We start from the raw sequence: 16981 nt of genomic DNA, 5'->3' as shown, positions 1-16981 counted from the left end.
GCTAGCTTAGAATGTAAGGCCCTCATAAGATTACTTGATGAGGTCCAGATCAGGGCTGAAACGCAATGGTGGGCTAAGGTCCTTATCTGACCAACTTTATCAGGTCTTTAAATGGTTTACTTGATCAGGGCCTACGTTTCATTCCTGAAGAGGCCCTTATCAGGCGGCCTTACAAAGACCACTCAATGTTAACTCTACAAGGATCTGGGGAAACTCGTCACGTAACGGCCACACAGAGATACCATAATGTGGCCCCGATAAAGGACCCTTTATATGAACCATATCATGTTCTGTCTCTCAAGGGCCGGTCTTGATTGACTTCGAAAGATGCTGATTAAAAGCAATGTTATAATTTCTAATGGTATTTATTACTTGCAAAAAGACAATGACAGAATTATTCTATAACCACCACATAGTTCCAATAATTAATATACAAAATAAGTAATCGGTTATACCTGATTATAGAAATTAAGGAATTGCGCATACAAAAATTGTAACAGAATCATCGCCTCTTCAATTTTTTTCTGTGTCAAGCACTTATTGAAGTATCCGAATAGTGAAAAATAACCGTTTTTGAGTGCCATGGAAAATATTATGTCATAATTAAAGTAATAGAATTGGAATATCAATCACATTGTTGATAATGAATGGAATGAACTAAAAATAACGTCAAAACAAAAAAAACTAACTTTTCATCGAAAAGTTGATAAAATATGAAAAAAAAACAAAAATAAATATTCTGGCTTCTTTAGCAGATTTTTGATCCTCAACTTAAATACTGGTCCATTTATTGTTTAACCACGACGGAATGCTCGTCCACCATCCCAGTCCTTCGCGGAATTCAGAGACGCTTTCAGATGCACTCTGAATGTTTGTTCACTCATATTTTCACCCAAGAGACGTGTATGAACACCTAAAAAAATTGAAAAATTGAAATATTAAAAAAAAAATAAGCCGTCATGGGACGCCTGGCAGATGTGAAACATCATGTGTGTACAAGTAATATGCATATAAGATGATATTATTACAGGAATTAAATATAGCCTAATGGAAAAATGAAGTATTACGAATTTCTTACAGAAAATGGTAACTTTATTTAATAAACATTTATTTACATGTGATAGAAAAGTTCGATATTAATATCAAGTGGCCACAATTTAAATATTTTCATTCGTGATTTAAGTAATAGTTATATTTGATGTTTCCTCTGCCGGTATTACTGTGACGATTGGTCGATGATAACTAAAGTACGTTCCAAAAGTATTGGACGAAACATCATCAAGATATCTCGCAAATACAGCATCTATTGTTGTTCCATATTAAAAAATATAAACACACATTTATATTAAAAAATATAAATATGTTAATAAAATCTAAGATAAAAATTAAAATAGTCTGGTACTATTCGATTAATAAAGTCTTACACAAGATTGATAGTATACCTTGTGTTTGAATGATCAGGGTGGCGTCCAGTTTCAATAAGAATATGTTGCGATCTCGGCGATGATTGTTGGGAACTGAAATATTTAAAAAATATGATATTAAAATACCCAAAAAACAAAAATTTTAAGTGTGGCTTCAATATACTCATGAACTTAAATCTTAGTTAATTATTGCAATATATGACTAAAGATTTGCAAATATAAATTTTATTAATAAATTTTTCTATATTAATTCCTTCATGAAGAATAAAAGGTTACTTAATTGAAGATAATATTAATATAATTTATAGAAATTATTAATATGATTAATATGAATATAATTAATTAAATATAAAAATATAATAATTACATTTATGGAGACTTGAAAAATACGATCTACTTACTGATGACTTGGTAGTATACCATAGTGTAGTTGCACTTTCTTTGCACAAGATTGATCACTTTGATCTTCTGAGTTATCACTGTCACACATATTTTATTGTCAAAAATTAAAATGAAAAATTAAATAAAACGCAGGTTATGTGTACCGTAGTAAACAACAACCTCGAACTGAGTGAGAAGCCACACCGTACACTCTACCACACGGAATATAGATAGACATACCTTAGTATAGCGTGGCGATTGCTCGCCACGGCAAGTATCGCCACGCCAACGATTCGCTTTAGGAGTGCGCCTACAGATGTTTCACATCAAAAAATTATCAGCCTAGAAAGCTAGGCAATAGAAGTGAAACTTCATGGATCTCGATGGGCACTTGAAATGAAAATACACACCCTAGCCAGCAAGTTTTATGAGATAGAATTATTTCCCCGATAACCGAAGCCACTATTCATTATTGGGGAATTTCTAAGGATGTTAGGTTAATGAAAAAAAAGTTAGTTGACGTTTTCGCCGCCATTTATAAAAAATCTATTCATTCACTTCCATACTTTCATGTTCAAGAAAAGATACAATTGGTTTGTGATCTGACAAATATAAAATGAAAACTCGGGATTGTAAATTATTTAAATATCTTGAGAAAATTGCATCGATTGTAGTGCCTGATCTGGTTGTTGAGTCTTTGGGATTATTCTTCATTTTTACATTAAATTTACTTTCTAAAAATTGTACAAGTGGTTGAGCTTCTTTCAAGGCAAAATTTACATTAAAATCACCACTTAAAATCATGGGCATAGTGTTCAAATCTTCTTCAAATTCTGCTGCGCCAGAGGGAGTATATGCCAATAATGCTCTATGTATAAATTTTATGATATCGTTAATTCTTTGGTTCGATACTGCAGCCAAGCCTTAATTGTTCTGTTGTTGATGAGACCACTCAAATGACTGGACTTGTGAATTTTCTTTTTCTTAATGTGTACATTGATGCAATGATCGTCATCAAGATGTCGTGGACGATATTTCACCATTATATCCACTTCAACTGGAACATTGATGATCTGTCCATATATTCCATATTGTCCATGTCCATGCCGTAATCGCCGTATTTGCATGAATGGAATTCTCGGTGATATGAGTCTTTCTCATACCGAATCGAGGGGTAGAAGATGGGCAGGTATTTGTACACATGAGAAGCCATTATATACTGACAATATTGGGATAGAATTAGCGTTGAGTGTTCGAAGGCAGGTGTATCAAATTTTCATTTCATCTCTATTCATTGATGGTGCAATTGTGTCTGAAATCTCACTATGTTGATTGGCTGGAGCTCTCGAATCCTCTTGGACCCACAATCGATCACAGATAGAGCAAGGAAAAGCGAAAGAATTATTCTTGAATTGTTTATCAAATTCTTTATGTATATTCACAAATTGAGTGAAGTCTTTGTAAGGGAGGTTAGGGTTTATGGTTATGCTTCTTACGTCATCCTCTCTTGCTGATGGCCCTGGGATGTCTGCATCAATCCGTGGAACAAACATACCGTGGAAAATTCTATTTGCAGCATTTAACGTTGCGGAAGGCTCATTACCATCGCCCAAATTATTGGTCTGTTCGATTTCGTCTACCAGTGAAGGGTTCGGAGGTGGTTGTAAATTTATAGCCCTCTTCCTTGCTCGGTATTCCCGGACACGTTCAACACTGGTTTTCGGGATTTTCTTCACTTTATTTAGTTTATTGTTTGAACGCAGTCGATCTCTGTATTCCTTCCACAACTGAGCATCAGATTTAGGTATGATGTACAGCTCTGATTAATATTTTTTAGACTATTTAATAACACTTCTCTATATAACCTTGAACACTTAGAAACACTATATAACCTCGATAAACAACAAATGCTGCACGACTCTTGAAATATATGTATATCTTAATAAAACGAAGAGTCTCCAACAATATTCGCTATACGTGTAATATAGGCGGAAATTATCATTTGTAATCTCTCGCTATACTCCCACGCTCAGCTCACGCTCAGCTCACGCTCTACGCATGCGCTTCGCTTGTGCATCAGTCCCATTTCTTTGCGTCGGCGCATTCGAATGCCTGCCAGTCAGTGAGCTATGCGCGGTCTGCGCAGGCGCCCCGGAGCACGTGGAGATGGCAGCCGCTACAGTGCGTACACGTACGTACATTGTGGTGTTACCTACCGCGCTCTCCCCTCCCTTCCCTTGATACTCATGGTTCATTTCGTCGGAGCCAATCCCCCCCCCCTACACAAGCTACCCCGCTCTCGTCTTTTCCTACTCCGAATCTATCGCGTTTTTCTTTCTCTCTCAGGTCTGCTTCAGTTCGACTGCCCTACCACGCGCGCTATCCCCTCCCTTTTCCTGTCGCTTTTTCGTTACATACGATATTCGATTTACACCCGAACGAGCGCAAAGAAGTTCCACTTCAATAGAAATTGATGAATTTTCAACTAATTATTTGTCAAAATATTCAATTAAAAAAATGTATCGATAAAATTTTATACGCACTCAGTAGACATTTATAGAAATGTGTGTCTTTTAGAGGGACTTTCTCATTCTTGGCTCTTACACTCGTAAACGTTGATAAAACGAGCTCCTTCTTCAAATACACACGCAGGATAGTAGAAAGGTGATGGGTATCATAATTCCGTTCTCTCGCAATCATATACTTGATACGATTTTTCTGTGAAAACAATGTTTCATGCTAATGTTGTCTGAATGCTTTCAGAGTTAGGAATTCTTAGTAAAAAATGAAGAAATGTTTGATAAGAAAAACTTACGATTCTCTGTCTGTATTCTTTGTCTTCTAGGATTTTAGTATCAAAGAGAGTGAAATTCTGTTTTGTATCTATAGGAAATTGAATCGGCTCAATTGCATCAAAATCTTCGGCATCAGGTAGCGGCTGATGAGATTGCGCCTTCATCTCGTTAATTCTTCCAGTCAGTTCAACAGTTTTTCCGTACGTTCTGTCAATTTTCGACGACAAACTAGCATGAAATCTTTTCAGCATTTTCACGACGTTAGCTGGAAATATTACACATCTGTTAATAAACTAATTTCAATTTTAATGAATGAAAAAATGAAAAAAAACTATTGTTATGTCAAAATTAACCGAAATGACATAGCTAATTGTTAGTGTTCAAAATCCCGCGGTCAATTCAGGATGACCAACCGGACGACCTCGGCCAATCACCCTTGACCATCGTAACGAGAGGTCACGATCGATCTCGGGATCGTTACGATGGTCAGTACGCCATCATCTAGCATTCGGACAAGACATACGGTGTGTCTTACGGGAAATTCCACCGGGGAATTATTGGCTACCATCGGATAACCAACGGGGTTAGATCGGCAAATTAAACACGGCGGAATTACAGTCCACTATCAATTAACGAATAGTTTTAACGCCTCGGAGTGCACACCGTGTATATAATATTTAAAGAAATAAATCGGACATTCATCACACCAAGTGCCAATTATTCGTCATCTCCGGAACTTCCTCACCCACCATCCCATCCGGCCCAAAATCATCCCGGAACCTCACAATAAAATAAACATTGGTCCTTCGAGCCGGATTCGGGAGTGAAGTGTGTGAAGTGCATCGGAAAATTCATCGTGGGAATTCTACATGGGATAAAGGACGCCGGCCACGCGGTAATCTACGGGGCCCACTTCATAGAACCCACGGACTCGGCGAGGACATCGGCCAAATTCCTCAAGGGATTACGCACGGGACAACAGCAACAGGCTTTTGTTTACGTCGGATTCCACGGGAGGTACCAAGGTCGACCACATCGGGCGCTCAACTCGGCATCGAGCGCGTTATCGATCGACAAGGCGGTCGGTAACACATCGGCGGTATATTAACAACAGTCGGTAAATACTTACCAACCAATCGGTCAGTCAACCATCAGCATCTATACATCCCGTGTCAACGCATGCGCCACTCATCAAATAAGGGATACATAGTTAGTTGGGTCCAAATTTACTAAACTTAAATTACAATTTAAAGGGACACTCATCAGTAATAATGGAACGAGATCCCTCCCAATTATGGACCACGATGATGGAGGAGAATGACCGGATTCTCGCATCGATGGGAATTTCGGAGGATCCCACGACGGAAATTGTCGGCAGCGCATCGGAGGAGGCCTCCTCCAAGGAACTGGTATCGGAGCCGGTTACCAAGACTAGGAGGTCTATCACTCCTTGGCCCAGTAGTGTGGAAAACCGGATCAGGATACAACTAACTCGGATGAGATCTCTGCGGGAGATCACGGAAAGACTACGGAGCGAAGAGGCAGGAGCCCTTCGCTATGATGAGATCCAATCAAATCGGATCGTGGTAGGGGACACGTGGTCCAAATTCTCGGCCTACCACGAGAAGCTGATTGAGGAATCAGGCGAAGAAGTAATGGACCACCCTTACTTCGCGGAAGATATGTTCGCCCAGGCGGACAGGATCTATCGGAAGGCGATGGATGAGCTAGGCCGCAGAGCGGCTAGTCTCCCACAACGCGGATCGGGGAATCAACAGGGATCCTCAACCAGCCATTTGGAAAGATTACAGGTGCCGGAGTTCCACGGCACCTACTCGGAGTGGAGAAACTTCCACGACGCCTACGTATCACTTGTCCACAGCCAGGCCGGCTACTCGGATATGGACAAGATGATACGGCTAAAGAAGGCACTGAAGGGATCGGCGGCTGAGCTCATCACCAACATCGGGACGGGAGCTGCCCACTATGAGACAGCCTGGAAGAAGCTCGTAGCCCGGTACGAGAACCCACGGCTGATTATGGCAGCTCATCTAAATCGGCTGTTGAAATTAAAGGACGTGAAGGAGCTATCGTCAAAGAGCCTCCTTCAGGTAATCCACGCTGTTACAGAATCGCTCACGGCACTCAAGAACCTCGGGGCACCGACAGAATGGTGGGACATCATGATCTGTCACCTTATCAGGAGGTCTCCTGATCGGAACCCCAGCCAGGACTGGGAGCTGAAGCTGGGAGACTCCACAGATCCCCCGCAGCTGGAGACTTTCCTCGAGTTTCTCAGGGCCCGAGCAAGGGCCTGGGAAAATATCGAGAGGGAAGGGGAAAAGCTGACTTCGCAACGGCCGAAACAGTCAGCAAAGGTCCATCATGGAACGTCATCGGGACCATCATCAGAGGTTAAGGGAACCTCGAGCAAAAGGACGGCATGTGTGGCCTGCGGAGGGCCACACTGGATTGGACCGGAGTGTGCCAAGTTCTTCGGCATGAATGCCGTTCAAAAGAGGCAGTTCCTCGTAGACGAGGGACTGTGTTACAATTGCTTGGGGCCTCATCGGGCAACAAAATGCAAAAGCACCAGGAGGTGTCGGCATTGCAACGGGTTGCACCACACTCTCATTCATGAGAGGAGGCACGATACGCCGGAAACCTCAACAAAGGCCAGCACATCATCGGAGCCTAGCACGAGCGGCTAAGTAGCTCTTTATTATTCACTATAATAAATATCGGCTACCTTAACCGCTGTGTACGTTGACAGGAAACATCACGGGAACCGGAACCGGAGCGAGCATCAAGGCGGTTCCTGTCAACGAACAACCGGGACCAACATCACACCAGGACCAGCAACACGGCGCATCACCATCGGGGAAGAGGTCGACGACCCCTCAGATTCATCTCGGGGAATCTTATAACTCGGAAGTGTACCACCATTCGGAAAATCTATCGGCAAAGCAGCAATACTCGGGTGATCATCCACATTCGGCAGAAAATCAATTCGGACAGAAATCCCATGTAGAAGCCATGCCTCGTGAAGAGGAACCACACTCGGAGAAGCAACCGGACAATCACCACGGGGATCAATATCATTCGGAACCGCAGTCAGTCAATCAGGTGGACACACGCAACGTATTGGAAGCACAACAGAGCTGTCAGCAGGGAAATCAACTGGTCGTCCTGGCAACGGCTAGGGTTATTGCCCTGAATCACCACGGATGTTCAAGACCAGCAAGGATCCTCATCGACCAAGGCTCAGAAGTGTCATTGGTATCTGAGCGCTTGGTCAATCAACTACAATTGAAACGGAGGTCCTCATCACTATCAATTGTCGGTATCGGAGAAACTTCCTCGGGAAGCACGCGTGGGGTTGTGTCATTCGACTTACAACCGAGACACAATTCTACTGCGTTGCTAAACTTGGAGGCTCACATCATGAGCAAGCTCACGGCAAAGATCCCACCATTTGCTTGTGACACACGGACTCCCCAGGAACTTTGGGAACTCAATTTGGCGGATCGGACATTCCTGCAACCTGGGGCTATTGACATAATCATCGGAGCTGATTACTACGGAAAAATTATCACGGACGGAATTATGAGATACAACGGAACAGGTCTCATAGCCCAGCAGACATCCTTTGGCTGGGTAGTATCGGGGCGAGTCTGTTGTACAGGCTGCGCTAAGAAGCGGTCACTGAGGGTGACCACACGGACCATCAACCAACAATTATTGGACTGCTTAAAGAAGTTCTGGACGCAGGAAGAAATACCGGACAACCCATCAACGGTAATGAGTAAAGCTGATGCAGAATGCGAGCAGCATTTTGTGGAAACTCATCGAAGAGACGCAACGGGACGGTATACAGTACGTCTACCGTGTAAATCATCGCCTGCCGTCCTAGGGGATACAGCATCGACGGCTCGCATTCGCTTACAGAAGCTCAACAGGCGATTGGCGGCAGATCCACAGGCTCATACACTATACCGGAAATTCATTAAGGAGTATGAGGCCTTGGATCACATGCAACGGGCACCAGCGACGTCAGAGACACGGCTGGCATACTACTTGCCTCATCACGGAGTGCTGAGACCGGATAGCACGACGACCAAACTAAGGGTCGTATTCGACGCGTCACACCGAAGCTCTACGGGAGTGTCACTGAATGACATCCTTCATTCAGGACCGAAACTTCAAACGGAGTGCTCTGACGTCCTCATCTGGCTTCGTCGGCATCAATTGGTCTTCGGAGCGGACATCGAGAAAATGTTCCGCCAGATTCGCGTCCATCAGGATGATTGGGACTATCAACGAATCTTCTGGAAGGACGACGATGGCCAGATCATCGAATATCAGCTAACAACGGTCACTTACGGGACCAGGTGTGCACCTTGGCTCTCTTCGGGTGCTGAAGCAGCTGGCAATCGATGAAGCTCATCGATTTCCTTTGGCTTTACCAACGTTCGCACGAGGGCGATACGTTGACGATATCTACGGAGGTGCAGAAACCGAAGAGGAATTGGAAAAAATAATCAAGGATCTAATCGGACTCTGCATGGCGGGCGGCATGCCACTGCAGAAATGGTGCAGCAACGCGCCACGGACACTCGGACAACTAGGAATATCGGCGGAATCAGCTCCAACTATCGAATTCGGGGAATCATCAGTGAAAGTGCTGGGCCTTTGCTGGCAGCCTCAGACAGACACTTTTCACTTCAAGGCAAGAAACTTCAGCGGAGACACCATCACCAAACGCGTAATCCTGTCCGAGATTGCGCAAATTTATGATCCTTTGGGACTAATAGCACCGGTCACCATCACGGCAAAAATATTCATTCAAGAATTGTGGCTGCTCAAACACGACTGGGACGAGCAAATACCAATGACACACACTAAACGGTGGAGAAGTTTCAGGGAGGAACTTCAACGGCTGAGCAGCCTATCAATACCACGATGGCTACATCTTTCAGCGGGAAAGAAAATACAACTTCACGGATTTGCGGACGCATCGACCCTGGCAATGGGTGCATCGGTCTATCTTCGATCCTGGTCAGCATCATCGGGAGTCAACGTCAACTTGGTTTGTGCCAAAACCAAGGTGGCTCCTGTCAAGAAGATGACCATTCCACGGCTGGAGCTCACGGCAGCTGTCATGGTCACAAATCTAATGGCCTATGTACAGCGAGCTCTGGAACTTGAGGATGCGGAGCTCTACTTATGGAGCGACTCATCAGTAGCCATCGCATGGATCAACGGAGATCCATCACGGTGGAAGGACTTTGTGCAGAACAGGGTTCTCAAGATCCAAGAAACCCTGCCTACTGCCAAATGGAATCACATCAACGGCAAGGAGAATCCAGCGGACTGCGCATCAAGAGGAATATCACCAACGGAATTGCGGGAGCATCATCTCTGGTGGACTGGACCATCATGGCTTGTCCAACCACCAGAACAATGGGTAGCAGCATCAACGGAAGCAGCATCAACGGAATTAGCATCAACCTCGGAATTAGCATCAATGGTGGCAATGGAGGCGAAACCACCCACCATCAGCTCATATCCAGTGCACATTGTCGACGAAGATGCACTGATCAATCGGATTTCGTCATGGAACAAGCTAGCTCGAATCACAGCCTGGGTGAATCGAGCAATAAACAAATTCAAGGGACAACCAACACCGGATTCTCCACAACTCGGAACTACGGAAATAGAGGACGGAAGACTGTTCTGGGTTAAGTACACCCAACAGCGATACTTCGAACGGGAAATCAACACATTGAAGGCTCGAAGATCACTGGCAGCCAAGCATCGTATGGTGACGCTGACGCCATACCTGGAGAACGACGTCATGCGCATGGGCGGACGTCTTCGGAATTCAACATTGGATCCGGAGGAGAAGAATCCAATTATTCTCCCACGTCACTCACCGCTATCATCACTCATCATTGCGGAAGCTCATCAGAGGAGCTTCCACGGGGGAACGCAACTCACGTTGGCACATATCCGGCAGAGGTACTGGATCATCGGAGGACGGGCACCAGTACGCTCACACATATTAAAGTGCGTCATCTGCGCACGTCATCGAGCTGTGCGAGCTCAACAGCTGATGGGGCAGCTGCCATCTCGACGAGTGACACCATCACGAGTCTTCCTTCACTCAGGAGTAGACTTCGCCGGCCCAATCAACATCCTGAGGCGGAGAGGCTCCGGGGCAGGCAAAACGATGTACAAGGCGTACATTTGCTTATTTGTCTGCTTCGCCACATCCGCCACACACTTGGAACTGGTCACAGATCTCACGGCGGACGGATTCATCGCAGCGTACAAGCGATTTACGGCAAGACGGGGAATTTGCGCGACCCTGACCAGTGACAGGGGATTAAACTTCATCGGGGCAGAAAAGGAATTACGGCAAATCATCCACCAGGCATCCATCCCGGAACCTCACAATAAAATAAACAGTTAGTTAAACTGGAATTTCCCATGGTATTAAAACCAACCCACTGAATAGGGATTTAAATAAAACAAATTGTCGAGGATTTTAATTTAACTGACTCCGAAGAGTATATTTAAGAAAAAAAAAATTACACAGAAATATTTAAACAAAAACTTACGAGGGATGTGTCTCTGCTTCTCTCAGACCTTTTTTCCCGCACAATTCAATTAAACACTATTTCACTTACTTGGTAGTTTACAAAGATTATAGTTTCTGCGATATATATATATATTGTAACGTGGTATTTTACCGCATTACTGGTTCTCGACCGTTTCGCGATTCGGGAGACGTCCACCAGGCGGGAAGTCACCTTCGATGGCGAGGGTTCGAGCAGAGAGGAGGATAGAGTTTGTTTGATTGTGATTTTATTTTGTTTTTTTCAATTGAACCGCGCGCCACCGCGTTCCGCTGAGGACGACGGCGAGGATCCTGGGGAAGTCGGGAGATGGCGTGAGTCTGCCGATCATTGAGAGGATGAAGCAGCGGTTAAGTTGGCCGACATTGGAGCCACCATCCAGGAATCCTGTACCCGGAAGTGACGCAGTTGTCGTGCACGTGGCTGTGCGGATCAGCAGACATTTATCCGATGGATGGGAGAGAATTGTTTCTCTCAGGGCAACGGAGGACGCAGGGTGGATTTGGGGTTAATAAGGATGCGGCTAAACTATGTTAACCTGGGTCAACTTCAATGATTGATCCTGACATAGTTGTTGTTTTGAGCCTGGCTGGAGTCGATCGCACATGCGCCGTGATTAATGGCTCTGTTGCGCAGGGCTGATTGAGTGGGATTGGTGGATGATGACGTTGTCACCCCCCCCCACCCACTCCCAATTACCCGATATCACCGCGTTACCGACCTGTTGCGGATTTTCACGTGTCGGGGAAAATCACTTCCTGTTTGGTGGACATCAAGAGCAGACATGTGTGTTAATTGTGTGGTGCCACGGACGCCATTTCGCCGAGTATCCCTTTGAGGCTGTAAAGCATTTTTGAGGACGGATCTGAGGAAGTGTGGAGGTTCCGGGTGAGCGTGGTGGCCAGTTCTTTCATATTGGATAATTATTGAAATACTGTGGGCAGAGATTCTGAGTTTTTTTGGGTGCTGCGTACACCTGGGTCCTGTGGACCGTTAGTCAAAGTACTCTGTCAGGGAATCTCTGGCCACTTCTTTCAGCGATTTTGAGTTCTCTCTCTCGCTCGGCAGATTGTTCTAAAGTTAGTTTGAGTGGAGTTTCGTGAATTAACTGTCGGGGATGAGTCTTGCGACTTCCGTGTGAGGATTTGTGTCGCAAACTCATCGATCTCTCGCCATTGAATTCTAGTCTGATTTTTGATAGTTTCTAGGTCGCGTGACCTCTGGATTATTTTGTATTTGTTGCTTGGAATTTCGTTTGTTCGAGGTCACGCAGACTTATCGATTTTCGCGTTACTGTTCCGAATCACTGGATTCTTTTTTTGATAATATTATAACATTTAGATTCTGATTAATTTATCTGACTTTTTTCGACAGCAATGGAGTTTTGTGACTCCGTTGTTTGATTTAAATTATGTTTTATGTTTCGGACCATAGCAACTTGCGTCTTGGAACGCGGTTGTTCATTCAGTATTTATTTATGACTCAGTTGACCGTTTTAACGTCTATGATTTGATTTTTCTTGTTGGCTGACTTCAGAAGAGTTTTACTTGATTTTAATTGGACACCAGTGACAGTATCGTATAGGTCAAACTTGTGTGTGATAACGCTTGATCGATTTCCGGGGATTTATTTAATTGATTTTTTTTTATTGTATCGATATTATTTTCTTTATTTTTTTTTATTTATTAAACATTGTGATCCCCGATAATTTTGACAATTGCGTTGTTTTTTTTTTGTTTTAAAAGAAGTCCCAGTTGCATCCCCTTTCAGCTTTTGATTAATTGAATCTCAACGACCCGAGCTGCCGGAGTTATTGGAGCTGAGAGCGGAGAAGTGTTTTTGTTTACGGTGGTCATTCCGTTTTAATGACCTGGCGCCTAACGGATTTTTCTGATTTGGTTTGAGGGGCGTTCTGGTGCCAGAGGGCGGGCGAATGGACGGAGGGTTCCGCGAGCCTTCGAAAATACGTCACAATATATACGAATCTATTGTAATTCCAAAACACAAGAAAAATCTCAAAAGAATCGAATAAATTAAAATTGAAATCGAAGTCACGAACGACTTATAAATGTCTTGAAAGACAGGAATAGAAATAGTCTCGGAGGACTAAAAGATAATACTAACTTGAAGGTTAGTTAACGAAACGGAGGAATACACACTGAGAGAAGAAAACGGCGTGCAAACAGTTTTTGTTCCTTGCCTGAGGGTGTGTCCTCAGAAGTATGGAAGGAAAAATCAGGGGACCAATGGTTGATGACCTTGGGCCCGAATTTTCCCTCCCTACTTTATAGTCTCAATGTTTCAGGGCTAACTTCAACCCCTCTACATTGAGGTGTCGAGAGTGTGGGCGGACTTCCCCTCTCTCGACCGCAAATGAGAATTGTTTCGGGAGGTCCCATTTCCTCCCTCCACAATTCTCTTTAAGATAAATAATAATTAGCTAGGTTAAATATTAACAATTTAAAATTAAAACTATTTAAGAAAAAAAAGAAATGTTGAAATAATTTTTCGATTCGGTTTATAAAAATTAGTAACTCAGATTTTATAAAATCTTCTTTCGAATCATTTTTCAATTCGAGATGAATTAGGATTGTCCTAACAACGAGTTTTTTACATTGTCATGATAGTAGAAAAAATTGTAATTATTCTATCACAAAATTATTAAATTACAAGAATATTTTTTTAAACATTTAAAAATTGTCAAAAAGGGATTTATGACTTCTCGTTACGAAGAGAACTCATATAACCTCCATAAAATTTGTAATGGGACGGAAACTCGAATTCGGTTTTACAAGAGTCTGGGCCTTAACAGCAAACAGACCCCACGCTAAAATAAGTAATAAACAGAAAGGGCTTAAGTTCCCTTAATGCATTTGTCCCATTTGAAAGTAAGTTTAAATTTAAAAATGAGGGAAATAACTGGGCATGCACTCCAGATGCCTTCAGCATGACAGACCCAACTTTATTACTTTTTACGACGGATTTTCCGAAGAAAAATCCGTCTGGAAAATTTCCATTAACATTTATTATTTGGCCTGGCCTTTGGGTCTTCCCAATAAATGAACCCTGTTTGAGCAATTTCTACTCTTATTTGTTTAGAAAGAATTTAAAGAATTGATTTTGACGGATGTAACACTATATAAAAAATGTTAAGATTCAATCCAACGTAGTATACTCACCTAAACTGTAGTTTTGTTCTGTTTCTTCCTCGTCCTCTATTGATTGCTCTCCAATTGATTGCGATATTCGAAGTCCAGGAGAAGCCTCCTTAATTTTTTCAGTATCTTTTCCTGACATATCTGCTGAACGTGAACGACGTTTCTTGGATCTAGATGATGACAGCGGATCATTCTTGCTATTTCCTGAAATCCTGTCGGTGGAATGTGAGCGCCAATGACTAGGAGTGGATGTGCGATCCAGGAGAGGTAGCGGTGATGTAGAAGTCGATCTACTGGAATTGTGAACAATATCTGTTGATGGTGACAGGCGGCATCGTTTAGTATTTCTGATGATCATTGGTGTTCTTGAACTCTCTGTTTTCTCGTTGGAAGCTGGCGAACAATCAGAACTTGACGAATACGATCTTTTTTTCGAATTCCCGGGTGTTTGAGGCTGAGAAGGTTGCACCTTCCCAGTTGGCTTTCCTTTAAACGATCTGGATTCTGAATTAAAATTCCTACGTTTACACTTTCCAAACTTTTCGTCTGATTGTCTAGGAGATTCACTTCTTTCTTTTCCTGGCGGTGATGCAGAATTCTCAATTGATGTCTTTGCACGAGAATCCAATTCATTTTCTTTATTTTGATGAACGCTAACTGACGTCATATCGAAGGAAGCATCGGCCAATTCTTCTTGAACAGATTTTTTTGTTAGCTTCTTACTGGTAGACAGTCGATTTTCCTCAGTGAAAATCCTCTCTACTGATGACTCTCGATCAGTGGAAAAAGCATAATGATCATAATGCAGTTTATCCGCTGCTTTACAGGCCTCTGCATAGGTATCTACAATAAAACACATAAAGATAAATATATGTATACATGCACAATCCTGAAAACCTCGTAAAAGCAATGCTTTGTGACAATGAAAATCACGTGCTCTTCCATTTTTGAACACTCGATGTACTGGCCATGATTTATCAACCAAATCACAATTTTTGACCATTTTGTGCAAATGGGAAATAGATTTTGCTGTGAAAGGGCCCACTGGCAAATGACACATTTTGCTCTTGTGCTCTTCTGAATCGAATATCCATTTAGATGGTACCACGTCTACACTTAATTTATTTTCTGCGTCGTCGGGGAAAAGCAGATTTTTTAAAGCGTGACTCATTTTCTCTAAAAATATTTTTAAAAAAGAATAACAAAAAGAAAGACATCACTACATACAGAACGAGCGAGATCCTATCATTATTTCCAGTGATCAAATTGGAGAGGCTGGAATTGATGAAAACTAACCTGTATTATTTGCGTTACTCTCAATTGACCGCCAAAACACTGACGAAAGGAAACAATGCGCAATATAGCGCCAAATAGTAATGACGCAAGGTTAGGTTAAGTGTCGTAATTAATTTCTGTTTTTGTTTGGATCTATTTTTCTATTTTTTTTTCAAACCATTGCACAAAAATAGCACCGAACTGAAAAAAAATCCGTCTGAGCTAACGACGGGGCACAACTGGAACATCCAATACCCCCACTCCCTTCCAATATTAATTAGATGTAAACCACAATGAATTGTTTTCCCGCATGTAATTTTAACCAGACAAAAATCGATATAAATTCTTAATAGCAACCACTATATTAACCAAATTTCAATAAACAAATAGGCTTCCTGGACCAGCAAATAAAGAGTTACACTATGTATAACCACAGCACCCGGCACAACAGCGTTTCAATGAGTATCACTATTTTCACGTTCACTATTTTCCCGGCCACTGTACTTATCTCTCTTGTTATTCTCCTCTTACATATTTTGTACATATTGTCTTTCTCTAGATTCTACAAATATTCAACCATATATTTATTAACTGTAAGCGTCTTTGTGCACTAAATGCTCGGCCTCTCCTCAGATACATGCATGTGCGCCGACAATCTCACAATAAAGGTTCTTCTTTACTTGGAAAAATGTTTATATGTTGAATTTTTTCTTTCTATATGACTTCACATACCTCACTCAAATCAATGTACTTTTAAGCCATGCAAGCTGAACACTATATTTTTCATCCACACCTCAATAACCGAACTGGCTAGTTTGGCCGGCAAACAAGCAGTAACGTTATTATGGCAGTCGGCACTCTAGCGTTTCAATGTGAACATGCCCTATGCGTGCGTGTGTGTGTGTGTGTGTGTGTATGAAGTTTACTAATTTTGTTATCCCAGTCACTGGACTTGAGTTTCATTCTTTATAATTGAGACATCAATGTTCTTTTAATTGTGTGATATATATTAATTACCCCACACTAATTCATTCACATTAATAGCACGCATTTTGGTCGATTTTTGTTTTTTCCGCTAATTGTCGCCTTCCAAGAACTAAAATTTTCAGAGTTGCAGGGATACAGAGTTGCTAAGTTTTTTATTTTACCCTCTGTCACAACTGACACGGCAATTGTTTTCTTTTTATTGACTATTGACTTAGGATGGCTGTTAATGATCAACTAATGGTGCCATCATTTTACGAGAAATCAATTTTTTTCGTTCTTTTTTGCATAACCAAGCAATTTCACATATGTAGCAACGGCAT

General features: G+C 42.4%; 1 protein-coding gene across 2 annotated transcripts; it reads right to left on the bottom strand.

Annotated features, from left to right (window-relative positions):
* Positions 1–417: 417 nt before the first annotated feature.
* LOC135170781 (uncharacterized) lies at positions 418–16453 on the bottom strand. Of its 2 annotated transcripts, XM_064136839.1 has the most exons (4): positions 14421–16453; positions 4621–4865; positions 4349–4523; positions 418–913 (listed from the first exon to the last, which is right to left on the bottom strand). In XM_064136839.1, the coding sequence occupies exons 1-4, from the start codon at positions 15568–15570 to the stop codon at positions 795–797; spliced, it is 1689 nt and encodes a 562-aa protein (XP_063992909.1). In that variant the 5' UTR covers positions 15571–16453; the 3' UTR covers positions 418–794. The 2 variants fall into 2 exon arrangements, with proteins under 2 accessions (XP_063992909.1, XP_063992916.1); XM_064136846.1 differs by lacking the exon at positions 4349–4523.
* Positions 16454–16981: the final 528 nt, after the last annotated feature.

The sequence above is a fragment of the Diachasmimorpha longicaudata genome, chromosome 2 (assembly GCF_034640455.1).
Source record: "Diachasmimorpha longicaudata isolate KC_UGA_2023 chromosome 2, iyDiaLong2, whole genome shotgun sequence".
Classification (NCBI taxonomy): domain Eukaryota; kingdom Metazoa; phylum Arthropoda; class Insecta; order Hymenoptera; family Braconidae; genus Diachasmimorpha; species Diachasmimorpha longicaudata.
The sequence above is the reverse complement of the archived record's forward strand: the minus strand, read 5'-3'. Positions and strand labels throughout refer to the sequence as shown.

Excerpts from the sequence above, each read along its gene's own strand:
- LOC135170781 (XM_064136839.1), bottom strand. The coding sequence starts at position 15,570 with ATGAGTCACGCTTTAAAAAATCTGCTTTTCCCCGACGACGCAGAAAAT. Across the intron at positions 4,866-14,420 it reads AGAACAAAACTACAGTTTAG|CTAACGTCGTGAAAATGCTG; the intron begins GTGAGTATACTA and ends TAATATTTCCAG. Across the intron at positions 914-4,348 it reads TTTCTATAAATGTCTACTGA|GTGTTCATACACGTCTCTTG; the intron begins GTGCGTATAAAA and ends CAATTTTTTTAG.